At 39.3% G+C, this 16,071-nt stretch overlaps 2 protein-coding genes across 2 annotated transcripts; both read right to left on the bottom strand.

Moving 5' to 3' along the window:
- Positions 1–2,903: 2,903 nt before the first annotated feature.
- LOC116787001 (histone H3) lies at positions 2,904–3,554 on the bottom strand. The gene has a single exon (XM_032688212.1). The coding sequence runs from the start codon at positions 3,409–3,411 to the stop codon at positions 3,001–3,003; it is 411 nt and encodes a 136-aa protein (XP_032544103.1). The 5' UTR covers positions 3,412–3,554; the 3' UTR covers positions 2,904–3,000.
- A 402-nt stretch (positions 3,555–3,956) lies between these two features.
- LOC116787017 (histone H4) lies at positions 3,957–4,684 on the bottom strand. Its single transcript, XM_032688231.1, has one exon. It carries the CDS (start codon positions 4,669–4,671, stop codon positions 4,360–4,362), a length of 312 nt encoding a protein of 103 aa, XP_032544122.1. The 5' UTR covers positions 4,672–4,684; the 3' UTR covers positions 3,957–4,359.
- Between the last annotated feature and the right edge of the window lie 11,387 nt (positions 4,685–16,071).

The raw sequence follows: 16,071 nt of genomic DNA, 5'->3' as shown, positions 1-16,071 counted from the left end.
TGAAGGCTGCTATTAGAAGCCAGAGTGGTCACCTGTTTTCATTAGAGGCTTCTGGGCATTATTTGCCTGCTTAAAGATGCTGCACTACAGACACAATCTGTCAGAGATGGCACTTGGGTAGATGAGAAAAGAAAGTGTAAAGACTCACTGAGTCTAACAAACAGACAAGATTAAGGTTTGTTCAGGGGTTCAGTCTTCTTTTTTTTTTCCCTGCTTCTTTTTTCCTTCCTCCCACATAAATCCCCCTGAACGAATTTGTTGGTCTACATGGCCTTATTTTGGAATCAAGCTGCAATGAAAGCAGAGCTGCAGTGTTACCAAGTGCTGAATGGAATGGCTGTGCAGTCTGTATTGAACAGTATGTTTACTTTTTTTTATCATATATTTCACCTCTGTTTCAAGATACATTTCACCTCTATTCCTTAGCATGTAAATTAAAACTTTTTCTGAGTTTGAAGTGAATGGAAATAAAAGAAGACTAACTGATAAGAAAGAAAATATTTGCAGGTTTTGGAATTTAAGTTGTATAGTATAACATGACAAACATTTCTCCTTGTTTGATTAGGCAGCATGATGTAAGAAGAGAATTTTAACTTACAGCCTGGGGAATGAAGGAAACCTTTCAACCGGCCATAAAAGTTCCACATACTCTTAAAAGTTAGACAAATGCAGAAACAAAAGCATAATCTCAGTCCTTGTTCCTTCTGTTTCAGTTGTCTTCGAGCATATTTAAAGCTAACTAGAAAAAATAAATAAAGAAACTCTGTCTTATTTCTAACAAGTATCACCTTGTTAATACTGTAAAATCTTTCCCAGTCCCTTTTAGCAATTTAACTAGATAGCACTGATACAAGACCTGATAGCACAGACAAGATATTAATTAATTTTCAGTCATGATGAAGAATTTCTTCATTTGCTTTTGAGAGCAGATTCCAGTCTAGTATCAGTGACGATAGAGAGCCTGTGTGTGCACTACAAGTAGGCACCAGTGACCCCAGCCTAATTGCAACAACTCTGAGGTTTTAGCCATTTTTACCTTTGCTAACCTCACAGTAGGGCCTAGTTACAAAGGTAAGTTGTTTCAGCTAATAATACATTGCCAGTGTGAAACAACATTTCGTATCAGCATGGAGCCTACTGAAGTCCTAGAGCGTAGGTTGAAAAGTAGTTAATTTTAAAATTATAATAATATAATTTCTTTTAAACTAAACCTATAGGCACAGTCTCTGTGCTATACCTGCATGAGCACTGCTGCTTTCAGAGGCCTAAAATTGTCACCTTACAATGCAAGTTGTGATCTAAAAAGGGATGAATGGAACAGAACAGTTTCAGCTTTAAGAGACTCACAACAGTCATCTAGTCCAACTGAGAAGTAGTTCCTACCATTCAAAATACCATATCATATTGTTGGAACTGCAAAAAAAAAAAAAGAAAAACAAAGGTGCTGCTGAGGCAGAGAGGTTTGGGAAAGAGACAGAGGTGGAAGGATTTGAGAACTAAAATTTTTGAGGGAAAAAAGAGCATATAAAGGTATGTATACAGGTATAGAATATGTACATATATGTACGTGTATATACTTTGATACCTACATCACTCTGTTATAAATATTTCTTACATATACCATGTTTACGTCCTTTTCGGTGTTTCAGAAACACACCATATGAAACTTCTTACAGACTCCCCCAGATGCCATACTCAAGTATGTGAATTTTAATTTCAGACCAATTTGGCTGGTTACATTTACAGAAGTGTATTGGATAGGCCAGAGTCCATTATCAAGGGAAAAAAAAAAGATATTGGGACAACAAAGCAGCAAAATCCGTAGGAATCTGGATGGTTTATTTGTGAATTAATAGAAAACTTACCTCTCTAAAATAATAAAACGGTGAGAGTCTACAAGCCTTGAACAACTAAAACTGAATTAAAGGTCAAGTGTAATTTCTTGACTACAAAACTTTATTGAATCAACAAAGTTCTCCTAAGTGTTGACCTTCTGATTCCATGATTTTTTTTTCTTCTACTGACTCAGTTTTCTTCTTATCAAACATAAACCCCTTGTCTTCGATTACCAAAATCGTATAAGCCTTTTGGCTGCAGCTCTCCCGTTAGTTACAAAGGTGTAAAAGCTTGACAGCCTCTTCCTTTCCCTTCGTTGATTTGGCACCATGTAAAAGCCACAAAAACTTTTCCTGAGCCAGTGCTCTCAAGGTATTTCAAAAACAGAATGACTTCCCAAAAATCAACACCAGATTCTCTTTGCCTTTTCCAAACTGTCCTTAGTCCTTTTCTCCAGCCTTTTCTCACAGTCATAACAGAAAAAAAATTAAGAACATAAGTGACAATAATTTATCATTTTTTATTCCTTTCATCAAGCTTATAATCTTAGCACTGTTTTATTCATGTGAGAGGCAGGGCTGACATATCCAGCTAAAATTTCTTTGGTACATCATAGTCAAAAAAACAATAAGTGTATAATGGTTAATAAAAAGCTGATTGAAACTCGAAGTTTGTCTTCCAATACTAACTCAGGTTATGCCTTCCATAATGCTTAAAAGTAAAAGGCTGCTCTACTCAACAAAAATTATGGCAAACATAGTACTTTACAGGAAGTAGTATGTCAGGAGTGGAAAGGGTGCAGAGAAAAATGGGTGTAACTTGTCTGTAGTAGTGTTGCTTTTTCTCATTTTCTTTATCTCTACATCACTGTTTTTGTGCAGCTTACTTATTCTCTATAGTTAAATGGGCATTCCCAGGCACCTTAAACTGCACTAAACACTGTTCAAAACAATACAGCAGTTTAAGGTGACTACTTAGGAGGGTTTACAAAGCTGTTATCATTAGAATTGCAATAACCAATAAGAACTTCAAAACCCCTAACTTGTAGCAAAGTATGAAAAAAGCCGTTTCAACTCTCTTGTGCAATGTAGTGGCTCTGACAAGAGCCTTTAGGGTGCGGGAATAATGTTCAGGATCATCTAGACGGAACCTGTGGCCGCAGACTCAGGCGCGCTCTCCGCGGATGCGGCGGGCGAGCTGGATGTCCTTGGGCATGATGGTGACGCGCTTGGCGTGGATGGCGCACAGGTTGGTGTCCTCGAAGAGCCCCACCAGGTAAGCCTCGCTGGCCTCCTGCAGCGCCATGACGGCCGAGCTCTGGAAGCGCAGGTCGGTCTTGAAGTCCTGCGCGATCTCGCGCACCAGGCGCTGGAAGGGCAGCTTGCGGATCAGCAGCTCCGTCGACTTCTGGTAGCGGCGGATCTCGCGCAGCGCCACCGTGCCGGGCCGGTAGCGGTGCGGCTTCTTGACGCCGCCCGTGGCCGGTGCGCTCTTGCGGGCCGCCTTGGTGGCCAGCTGCTTGCGGGGCGCCTTCCCGCCCGTCGACTTACGCGCCGTCTGCTTCGTGCGCGCCATCACTCAGTGAGACGAGTCACCCCTCAGACCGCAGCGAGACAATAAAACCGCTTCGCTCCCGCGGGCGGCTTTTATAGAACGTTCCTCACCCTGATTGGCTGCCAAGAATCCTCCGCTTTTATTGGATACTTTCAAATTCGAAAAGCCCGCCTGAAAAGCGCGCGCGCGCCCTCACCAACCGGCCGCCTGCGCGCGGCCTCTCTACTTCCCCCCCCCTCCTCTGCCGCTTCTGCTTTCAGTGTGGTCTATTTCTTATAACGATTTTTACAGCCTACCACGAAAATAAAACCTTTAGGGGAAAGTGTTCAAAAAGGAAATAATTGGAAATTATGCTCTGTTAAACGCTTAATTAAAAGAAGAAACTTTCCTAAGCTTTAGCGCACCGAATGCACAAAGAATAATGGACGATTTCCTACAGGCCACTTTCAGAGGACAAACGGGATCATTCCGGTATTTAATTTTTTAAGAGGCTTAAGGAGCGACCAGCCATGATACGTCCCACAAAGTACCACAATAGACATTAACATAATTAAAGTGTAAACATATCTACTTCCACCATTTTAATTTAAAAAAAGATGACATGCCTCTAAAACAGGTCACCTCGGATCAGGACTTCGAAGTTTAGAGTGCTTTGCTACTCGTTTTGCTTTTACAGAGACCTGAAAAAAAAGGTCCTAAACCTATATTAAAAGAACGACTATGTCCCCTCCTCTCTTTATGCAAGATGGGCCCCCGAAACGTTATTAATATTTAGTCAAGAAATGATTAACAAAGAATTTTTCTTAAAACAATAACCGACAAAAACTAATTGTAACTTATACGTTAGTTTAAAACCGGTTTTTTTTACCAGCTTTGAAGCAACTCAGCTCTTTTTTAGTTTAAGTGGGTGGCTCTTAGAAGAGCCTTTGGGTTCGTTTCTCGAGGTGATTCGGCAGCAAAAAGTTGGGTTTAGCCGCCGAAGCCGTAGAGGGTGCGTCCCTGGCGCTTGAGGGCGTAGACCACGTCCATGGCCGTCACCGTCTTCCTCTTGGCGTGCTCGGTGTAGGTGACGGCGTCGCGGATGACGTTCTCCAGGAAGACCTTCAGCACGCCGCGCGTCTCCTCGTAGATGAGCCCCGAGATGCGCTTGACGCCGCCGCGCCGAGCCAGGCGGCGGATGGCCGGCTTGGTGATGCCCTGGATGTTGTCGCGCAGCACCTTGCGGTGGCGCTTGGCGCCACCTTTGCCGAGCCCCTTCCCGCCTTTGCCTCTGCCCGACATGCTGTCCCTCGCTCAGCTGCAGCGGCTGTGCGGCCGGAATCACTCCCAGCGCCTGTATATTGCCGTGGGTCCGACCTGGTTGAGGACTGCAGAGCGCAGGGGCGGAGTTCCCACCACTTCTTCCTGTCTCCGTGAGGATGACGACACATCGTTTGCTGCAACCTGTTAGAGAGCTGCAAAGTCTACAGTATAAACCACCACACCTCTCCCCCCCAAAAAAAAATTTAGATGAGATACACGTTCGTACAATTGAAAAGCTTTTTTCTCTCTCCTTAGATTTGTATAAACCATTTTTGTATGTGTATGTATTTTATTTTATTGCACGAGCTGAGTTTGGTTTGAATTGCTTTCAATTATCATTATTTTCGTGCCGTTGATCATTGATACTTTTGGTTTATTTGTGTTCACAGTGCTGTAAACTTTTCTACAGAATTTTTAATGATTTCAGATCTCTTACCAGTTTTAGGAAATTTTCCACAATAAGTAATATATTGGTTTCTTTATTTCCATTTCTACCTCCCATTTCTCAAATCTTCAATTTTTACATAAGTACCTTTGTGTCTTTAAGCACATATTAACCAGAAAGTGTGATAGAATACTTTTTTATAATGCTAAACTTATATAACTTTATGACTTCTGCTAGTTTTGCACCTTTCCAGTTACTGCAGTGGGGTAATTTTTTAATTTTTTTACCAAAGGTTCTTTACTACAACTGGAGACCTAAATTTCTGCTCCCTAATTAGTAAAAAAAAAAAAATCCTGTTGTTGACAGAAGACCATGCATTTGGCTCTTTACCTGTTTTTCTTTTCTTTTTTTTTTTTTTAAGGGATCTAAGTCTATACTTTAAACAAAGGAGATTCTGAATCATTATTTATTAAAGCAAGGAGCAATCCTTGACTTTGGATGTTCAAAATGTCACATTGTAAGAACACCCTGAGCTGGAATAACTGCTAGACTAACACCTAAAGAATGTTTCCTTTTTTCTTCCCAGAAAAAAAAAAAGTTTATTATTTATTTTCTTTTGTCATTTTATGTATGAAATGCAAATATAATTTCTGTGTAGTTTTTTAAACTGTACCATGTTAGAACATACAATAAGTAGATTCTCTATTGTGAAACCAAACTGGGAAGAAGCAGCTTTCCTCAGTCTGTTTAATAATGATGGAATTACAATTGCATTCTATCATGAAACCAAAAAAGTGTTTTGCTCTCTAAGGCCATAATAAAAGCATAAAAGAGGAGCTCATTATCCTGACATTTCAAATATTGTTTCTAATATTGTCCTCAGGTGGTTGCATGGTCAACATCAAATCTATGGTTTTTCGGGGGTGTTTTTTGGTTTGTTAGTTGGGTGGGTGGGTTTTTTGAGACAAAGACAACAATTATGATTTAGATAAAAATTGTCTTCTCCCTATCTAATCTGTATCGCTTCAGAAAAGGGGTATATTAAGAAACATGGGGATCTCTGCTTATCCCCTCTTTCAATACGAAGCAACTCCCACTGCACTCTTCTGATCAGTTACTGTCATTCACCAGGCAGAACCATTCACAGCTTCTACCTACATTGTAGAAACTGCTTCCTGTTGCAGAGGTGCAGAAGAATGCATCTATATAATGTGAAGTCTCCTTAGACTTTGGATAGTCCTAAGATCTTCCTGAGAGGAGTGAACAGGTGAGCTGAGTATGATTATATGATATATATGAGTATGAGTATGAAGTGAGTATGATTTTGGATCTTAAAAAATGTATTATGCTGGTTACAGTCCTTGTTTATACTGAACTGTCAGGTCACAAAACAGTAAAGAAATTCAAGCCTCTTCTGCTGTAACTAACTTAAAGAAGAATTCCAGAAGAGGGGTTTGTTTGTTTGTTTGGGGTTTTGGTTCATTGGTTAATTGGGTTTTTTTCTAATTCTGACTGTCTTTTCTTCATTTAGTAGAGCCATACTAGCACCAGAACACCAAATTTCAATATACCTCCCTTTCTGCTTTCCAACCCATACTTACTAGTGGCAGTCCTCAATCAATAGTAGTTAAAATTTTGTTCATTTTTCATATCTAGTCTAATCAAATCCACGAGATGGAATCAAGACATAATTCTGCAAAATAGAGGCGAAGGCTAAGTCTCTAGTGTACTAAGAACATTATCTGTGTATTCCCATGGGTTTTTTGCTCTCATTATTTGGTTTCCATCTGTAAGTGTTCAGATCCCTTGCTTGTACTCTGGTTTGATATCCCCTAGGTAATGAATGTGATGTTTTTTAATATGTGTCTAAACTCTACCTCAAGATAGGGCACTTGTAGGGTATTGTGTCTGTATTCATAAACTCAGGATGGGTAAATAGAATATGCAGTTATTAATTTAATAGTGACTTTAAAAAAATCATTCATTATACGTTACTAGAGCTTCAAGGTTTGAGTTTAGATCAATGTTACGCAAAAAAATAAAGTCACACATTATAATTTAAGAATATATATGAATAAAATTCTGGAAACATATTCAAGTTTTCAGACTAGTAGTTTTGAATTTTGTATTGGAGAGTTTTTCATATTCCTTCTTTTCCACTCACTGGCAGCTGGTGCTTCATTCTCTCTTCAAAATATTCTCTGTCATTCTCAAAGGAAGAATAGAATTGCAATCTGTCATTTATGACTGAGACAGGTTGTACAGATCCCTGCTTTGCACTGTTGCATGCTCCTGATCTGCCAAGTAGAACACATAGTAGATCTCATCCAGACCACCTGGAGGAAAGAAATAAATTCTTCCCTCGTACTAAAAACGTGGGCACTTTTGACAGACCAGCGCACACCCACAGGAGAAGGGCAAAACGACAATGAGCTGGAGGAATAATGTTCTGTAAAGAAAAATAATGTACTGTAAAGAAAAACTGCATGTATCTTAACACCAGGGAGACTGAAGGGTTACCATGGTTTTTGACAAGACAGCTGCACCAGTGAATCATCAGGTTCCCTCAGACTGACATCTTTCTGAGCAAACCAGACTAAAATAGGGGGTAGGGAGGGTGGGCCATGTATATGTGGCTCAGTCCAACACAAATTACAAAAACTGGACAAAATGGAAAAGTTTGAAGGGAGCAATGGCCTTGAGATGGTTTCAATCAATATATTTCTTCACAGGGACTGAGGCCAAGCATTGACATCGAGCATATAGAGACTATAATGAGAATCACATTTCTACTGTGGTTCAACCGTATATCGCAAATGCTTTATTACGCTTGCGATGCAATTTCAGTACACTGCTGTATCCCTCTGCTAATTCAAAATCCAGCGTAATGTCAAGTATGCTCAGTAAGAAAATTTGGGATTAAACATTAAACTCTCCTCATGTGTAATATCTGAAAGAACTTAGGAGTATTCAGCCTCTACAGCATGGAGATCTGATCAGCTGGGACCTGTCTCTACATCTGTGTAGGACTGGAAACTGCACAAGATCTGACTTCTTCGGCAGACTTTAAGTTTTTAAATATACACCTGAGGTCCTTGTTCTCTGTATCCTTGTGCCCATATACTCCACCTTCGGTTCAGCACATAAACCACGCTACAAAGTGTTGTTAACCAAAATAGACCAGCCCGCACCAGTTTGGTAAAAAATTTTTTATGCACAGAAATCTTTCATTTTGAGACTGAGGTCTGAGTCAATATTTGTGTGTGTAGATTTGCCATTTGGAAGGAATCTTCTGGCAGCAGCATAGTTGCAAAACCGTTTTATGCTGCTTAAGCAAAACTAGCAAACAGCGTCACAAATTTGCTTTAATGATTGGTACTTTTATAACTCATTTAATGTTTCCTCTTTCCCCTCTAACTGAGAAAGTGAGAGGTGGAGAGCCCCATTCTCACCTTTTTATTTAAGCACTCCTGTCAGTCAGAGACACAAGAGATTGGGCTGCAGCCCTGGTTTGGACTGTTTTCAACCTCCTTCTTGCTGCCAAATTCAGAAACTACACAGGGACTGATAAATCAAGAAAAGACCTCTGTCGTGGTCCAGTAGCTTAGGCTGCATCCTTTGAGGATGCAGTTTCCCATTCACAGAGAGTGGCTCACAGATCAGATGATCCACACAGAGGCAAATTCTTCCAAAAATTTTCTTATGGCCATGTTGTCTGAGTGACTGTCATGGAGAAGGCTTGCGTGGGCCTCACCCCTACCAGTCCATGCACAAGCTACAGTCTTACAGGCTCACTGAATAGCTAGTATAGCTGAAGAGGTCCATGGAGAAACTCCTAGATCAGGTTTGGAGTATTGAGAAGTTAATAAGATACCTAGTTCTTCATGTAATGCTTTTCTTAGGACATAGAGAGAAGGGACAGCATCAGTAACCTGTAAGTGGGGGCAAGGGTAGCCATGTTGGGCAAATCCTGGGCATGCCCAGGGCATTCCTGGGCTTCTCCCAAGAAGACACCAAAGGACCTCTCTAACAAGTGCTCTGGGTGGTTTCCCTGAACCAGGGTGGCCTGTGGAACTCAGAGCTCTGTAGCACACCATGAGAGTCTGCTCCTGCATTCAGGTAGAGACACAGCAAACCAGACACTTGGCAACCACAACAGACACATGACTGCTTCTCTCAAATCCTTACTCTGCTTTCTAATCTGGTATTTGAAGCAGCACAGGTCTCATGACACACTGACCATTGATTAAGCTAGAAAAAAGTATCAAGAAAGCATTTTAAGCAACGTATTTTTTTTGCACAGCTGAGACTGAGCAGCTCCACTCACACAGAGCTGCTCTGGGCAGTAAGTTTTGCAGCTGAACTCTACCAACTCTTATAGAGTTCTAAATATTTAATAGCAGCTGAAGTACTGCCTTGTCCAAATGGTCTCTCTGGGGCATAGTTTTCCAAGTAGTGAATCTAATGTGGGCATCCCTGTAGGAATTTATTGAATTTTGTCTTGGGCTGTGTGTTTCTGGAGAAAGCCAAGTCTGAAAAATGGTGATGTGCATTGTGTTGGTGTGTCCAGACACTACTGCTATGCTTTGTTTTTGTTACAGTAGTACTTAGTTGGAAAACCAAAAACCTCAGTTGGAACTCCCAGGGATTTATTTGTGGTTATGCTCCGGCTAAAGAAGCAGGCTTGTCTTTAAGGATACAACAGTTGAGAAAGTCACCACAATGTCCAGGTCCTGTCCAAGGTCAGACCAGTCATAACCCTGATGCAAGTGGCTATTGTTCTTCATCTGCAGAACTTGGTACTTCTCTTTGCCACACTGCATGAGGTTTTTGTTGGCCCATACCTCAGATTTATTAAAGTCCTTTTGACTACTTTTGACTCGTCTACCCTTTCTCACTTGGTGTTATCCTCACAGGTTAAATGTACATTCTCTCTCATCTCCCAGGTTGTTCCAGAAAACACCAAGTAATATCAGCCCTGGGGCATTATTTTGATTACTGGTTGCCTGCAGACACTAAGCTGTTAAATATAGCTCTGTGACCCTGTGCTACAGATAATTTTCAAATATCTAACATCCTGTGGATTCTGCCCGTAGTCCCTCTGATTCCAAATGAAAATGCTATGGAGATGGTTCCAAATATATCATTAAATGTCAAGTGTATTGTACACAGCACTCCTCCCTTGTCCACACAGATACTTTCTAATCAATAGTTCTGTGATAATTACCCGTACTTAGACATGAGCAATTTTTGTCGGCCTCCATCCATTATCAGGTCAACAGAACCCATTTTATTTCTGAGAGTTACTCAGTCACACTGATTCTTGGGGACTCTGCTATCATTCCATACAACATTTTCTACTCCATATTAGAAGTTATTTCCTTACTGCTAACTTGCTTCAAAGACCATCAGTTTCTGTATTTTCTACAACGTATAATGAGGAAAAATTACTTCTTTTCTCGCCATGTTTTAAGTGTTTAAGAAACTTCAGTTTTTCAACCTTCTTTTTCAGTCAGAGGACTTGAACATGCCTTTTCATTATGAAATAGTTTTTAGGCATCTTACAATTACTCTTGGTCTCTTCTGTGTATTGACTTATTGTTCGCTTCTCGTTACCTGAAGTTTGTTACTAAAAACTAGGCCTGAAACTCAAAGTGGGACTACACCATTCCTGATCCACGCAGGTGCTTGTCGGCTGCTACTGACAGTAGCAGTTCTGAAATATTTTTAATATTTACAAAACTGATAGTTCTTTCTGGGTAAAGTGTCTAACTTATTTTTGGAGATAGTGTCTCTTATCAGGCATTTTTCAATACATAAAATGTCCTCAATTGTTTTAGCATTTGTTTGTTTGTTGGTACTCACAGTACTTATATACAAGCTATGTAGACTAAAATCCAAATTATAAATAAAATTATACCAGGCCTGGGACTGATGCCTGCAGAACTCTGCAGTTTGACACTGCATTTTAATTTCATAGTTGACAATCACAAACACTTAAATACAAATTTCTACCCTGAAAGGGATGGTGTTTCTGATACACCAAGTTTTCATGATTAATACTTTCATTTCAAATACTTTTCTAAAATGAAATAAAATGAAACAAAATGAAACAGAGAGGAAATCTGCAATATATCAGCCAGCACGAGGAAAACATTGCATCCTCTACTGAGACTCTTTCTAAAGTCAGTTTTGGAGAAAGCCTATTAAAAATGGTTTTCATGTCCTCCCTTATGTGTGAGTATTGTAAATTCTTGATTTTATTCATATCTTCCTTGAATTTGTTTGAGCTTATAATTAGTAAAACTCGACATGAGTCATTCCTATCCCAGGGTGTGCTGAGTCTGTAAACCTGAGAAATGCATTAATCTGTAATCCAAAATGCCTAATTATGTGCTTATTTCTTGGACATATTCTTTAGATACCTAAAGAGTAAGAAAGGCTGCACAAGATGAGTACATAGATGTGTCTATGGCATACTATCCCAGGAAAGCTTTCAGCATCCTATTTCCCTTCACTCAGCATGAAAGGCTAGAATTACCTATGAAAGCTTAGGAAATGACATCTGATAATGTGGACTGTATCACTGAAGGGGGAGGACATAGTTTTTTTTTATCGATGGCCTAGTTTCAATTTACATTTCTGACCAAATCAGCATTTGCAAACTACATCACCAAAAAAAGAATTATGGTTTGACTATGCTGTGCATCTGGGAGAACAGACAGCAGGTAAGTTTCAGAAACCACATTTCAGCTTTTTCCAGGCACTCTGTAGAAGTTACAGCTAGGGTTACATTTCCACACTTTTGCACGTAGATCCCTATATTTCTTCGTTTTTCTGCACTTATCTTTCTCCCCTTTATCTTCAACTGAAAACAATACAAAGGTAATTGGTCTACAGAACAAAGTAACACAGAATCCTGCTCATAATCAAGATTTCTAAGTACAGTAACACTACTTGTAATAATGATAATTCTCGGTCAAAGGTATGGGTAAAGAGAAGTAAAATTTGGTTATAAGAGGATCTCTGATCATAAGGCTTTCAGAAGCTGGAAGAAATGTTTTGATGATTTAGGCTGTTATGTTATGGGCAGACAAGGAGATTTGGGGGATGATTCATTAAAATGCACCATCCTTTTTTGCCCGTTATCACATATTTAGCAGTTATGTCAGGCAGGAGAGTCACCTCTTTGATCAGTCACCTTTTGATCACTCCAGAGTGTAGAGATGTAAGTTTTGCTGAGACTTTAACTAGCCTTAACATATCTTTCAATCATATATAGCACAATCACTGAACCAAATTGGGGTAGCTCAAACTGGTCTTGACAAGCCTTGAAGCTAAGGACTGTGTGAGGGGTTACAGTATTTTTTGAAGCTGTCTTTATTTAGCTACCAAAATTGAAAAAGTCGTGGGAGTGCCATTCAGGGTTAATCTAATAGGCTTCACAAATTAACCTGGAGAAGTACTGTGTGCAGTACAGTACTGAGGGAAATAATTCTATCCCTCCACTTGGCACTGGTGAGACACATCTGGAATGTTGTATCCAGTTCTGGCCTTCACAGTGCAACAGAAACATGAACATAATGGGAGTGAGACCAGTGAAGGGGCACAAAGATGATGAAGGGACTGGACTATCTCTCACATGAGGAATGTCTTATCAATGTGTTTAGATACCTTATAGGGGGAATAAAGGAGACAGATCAGCCTTCTCAGTAGTGCCCAGGACAAGAGGCAATTGGTACAAACTGAAACACAGGAAATTTTACTTAAACATAAGAAATAATTTTTTAGAACCTGCTCCCCAGAGACGTTTTACTGTCTCCCTCTTCTAGATGTTCCTTCTTTGATCACAGCAATAGACCCTATTGCATTAGGGGTTAGATTAGAAGACAAGGTATTTTTTTAGGAGATGTGATTGCCCTAACACTGAAATAAATGTCAGTATATTTTTGTTAGCTTAGTTGAAGTACAACTAAAAAGATACAGGCTTCTTTACTACTGACAACTCTTTGACACCTTGAATCTTCCCTACTTCAAAAACTTTGCAATTGCTGAATCAGTATCATCAGTACAGTTTTATCATGCTAGACCTGACTAATGTCTTTTGATCTTGTTATGGTATTTTTATTATTAATATTGAGTGATTACTTGAATGTCTGCAAAATTATTATTATTTGTGAAGAGGATAGCATGCTATAGTTAAAAGTTGGCAATTTCTCTGTATCTTCACTGTCCTAACTATAGTAATTATAATTGAGTGAAGGCTTTCAGCTAAATTTGGCTGATCAGCTTATCTGGATTGCTCTTCTCCTGCAGTCTGAATGTATTCTTTGCCTTTATTTTCTAATGTCCAATCTGTTTTTCCTCCATGTGAAGCTCCTGTCTTGAAAAGAAAAAAGTTAAGTATTTTCTTTACTATACAGGTTTAGGAATTACTTCTGGTATTATATGTGAACTATTTTTGAAGATCTTTGCATTGGAAAATACTCTGTCATTTTCTAGGCTCTTCTGTAATCTGCACTAACACCTACCCAGCCAGGCAAGGAAGCCAGGGCATGTTGTGTGATGATGCATGGAAACAATGCTATGTTCTGGGTGTACTTTTAAAGAGGTGATAAAAAATTTATTTGAGTTCCTAAGTAAGAGGCAAAGAGAACCTACATTTGTACAGGGTGCTCGGAAAGGAAATCAGGGAGAATACTGAAAAATGCTGTTTAATTGAAATTAATTATTAAATGAGTCACATTTAAATATTTCTCTCTTCACATGAAAACTGCAAACAATTTTTATTACCAGCCCACTCTCCAAACTTTTTTTAATTTTTAAGTAATTTTGTTTGACAGGAAGAAAATTTCTCTGTCTGGTTGAAAAACTGTTCCACAATCTACCACTGATTTGATAAATTATGTGCTCGAATGCTTGTTTTGCTTTGTCTTTTTCTTTTATCGGTAAAACACCCACAGCAATATCACTACTATCTGCAATGATCAGTCTCTAAAATAGGAGAACTGTCATTGTGGTCCAGTGTTGCATTTAACAGCTATTTCCAGCAATGCAAACTTGAAAATTATTCAAAGCTCTTGATAACTTTGTTTTAACATATTAACTAGAAAATGTCATTGCTTGGCCTGGAGTGTGGGAAGAACCCTAAAAAAGCCTCCACTTTTCACAGCACCTCATATCCCTAAAGCTCCTCTCTTTAAAAATAAAAAGATCACCTTCTGCAGAAATGGACGGTAAAATTAAGAACATTTTCTCTGCTCAGAAGTAGGCCAGGGATAATTCTTTGTACAGAAGAGAGTCAGTGTGGTGGTTAAGGAAAAGATACAGTAAAGGATGCTGACACAAAATGCCAGAGGCCAGCTGCCAAGACTTCCAGTGTCTCAGTCTACTAGGGAAAAGCAAAGGACTTCAGAAGTGTAACTCAAAATAGGGAGTAGGAGACGTGAAAACTTACAGGGATGAACTCAGAACTAAAAGTGAGAGAAGCCCTAAATTCTGACCCTTGAAATTCTTAGATAATGACCTTCACAACCTTTTTCATATGCTTTCCTTACAAAAACAAACCAAAACAAAACAAGGTAAACAAAATCCCCAAAACCATTCAGAGACGTCTTTGACCTTTTAAAACTTGCCAGAGTAGGGACAGCAATCCTTGTGCACTGCAGGTGGAGTTCTAGTGATTGAGCTACTTAGGGAGCAAGATCTGAGATCTCTTCTCCCATCCTACCTCCCGTCTTTCTAACCTGCATCCTGTTTATGGGGGAAGGAGAGGAAACCTCCCCTCTCTTGATGAACTGAGAACAGGTTTACTAAAAGCAAGCTTGAAGGGAAACTTGCCCAAATGTGTGAATGTGAGGGATGTGTAAAGAGGATGCACCCCTGAGGCTACAGCTGCATTCTTGCATCAGTAGTTATTGTCCACTCCCAGTTGCTCCCAGCTTCTTGATCATTTTCAAGTGTAACAAACCAGAGCTACAGAGCTCTAACACTAAACTATCAAAGATACAGAGATTAAGGCACATTAACCTTCATGCTGTCCTTATCCTCGGAATAACCTACATCACGTTTAAGAGACCTGGATGGATGACAGCACTTCCAGGCTCTCTCTTTTGCATCACTTACAGTCAGATTTTGCTTTATGGCTGTCTTTGTTCATCCAAACTGGAACGTAAGCATAATGCCCTCATCCTACCACAGCCAACTACTTTTATATCTCTCAAACATATTCATACTGTTAATCTGGGTTGCCACCTTGAGCTTTCAAAATCTGTGGTTACCGTGGATTTGGTCTAGTTGTTTATGTGGGAACGATGTCATGTTCATAAGAAGTGTGGCAGACTTCACAGCCCACTTCAGTATGCTTTTCAGTCTGTTTTTTACTGTGAAGTACTGGCAAGCTTAATTTTTCCCAATCTCCACTTTTCCCTTCCTCTCCTTCAAAGTATTTATTGTCTGGCCTGCATGCAAACACAACAAAATGAAAATAGAAATAAAAGAGAATATGAAAAAGTGAAGGTTCACTCTTTTTACTTGTAGTTCTAAGGTATCTCATGTATAATTACCATTTTAATCTACCTCCTTTCAACTAAAACTGCTTGCTATCAAATATATTGTACCTTTAGCATTCAATATATCAAAATACACACCAGGGCCTTTTAAAACATATTTGATGTCATCTTAAACCTCAAATTCATCCATGTTCCTTTGCTGAAACAGCCACTGACACTTTGTATGCCAAATTTTTACAAAGTACAGTGGGGTAAAATATTAAGTTTGATCTTTACTTGTTTTTTGCAACCAAGGGAAAAAATCTGGCTTCTTTTTAATTAGAAACCAATCGAGGCTTTTGTGTTCTAATTTAATAAAAAATTAGCCCAAACAATCCATAGCAGTCCTTAAAAGTTTTAATCAATTTCTATTGTCACTTTATGAGACTTAATATTTTAGTGGGATTATGATAATTAAAACTGATTCTGATTTATGAGGATGTC

This window comes from Chiroxiphia lanceolata, chromosome 5 (assembly GCF_009829145.1).
Source record: "Chiroxiphia lanceolata isolate bChiLan1 chromosome 5, bChiLan1.pri, whole genome shotgun sequence".
NCBI lineage: Eukaryota > Metazoa > Chordata > Aves > Passeriformes > Pipridae > Chiroxiphia > Chiroxiphia lanceolata.
The sequence above is the reverse complement of the archived record's forward strand: the minus strand, read 5'-3'. Positions and strand labels throughout refer to the sequence as shown.

Bases quoted from the DNA above. Each gene is read 5' to 3' on its own strand.
- LOC116787001 (XM_032688212.1), bottom strand. From the start codon at position 3,411: ATGGCGCGCACGAAGCAGACGGCGCGTAAGTCGACGGGCGGGAAGGCG.
- LOC116787017 (XM_032688231.1), bottom strand. From the start codon at position 4,671: ATGTCGGGCAGAGGCAAAGGCGGGAAGGGGCTCGGCAAAGGTGGCGCC.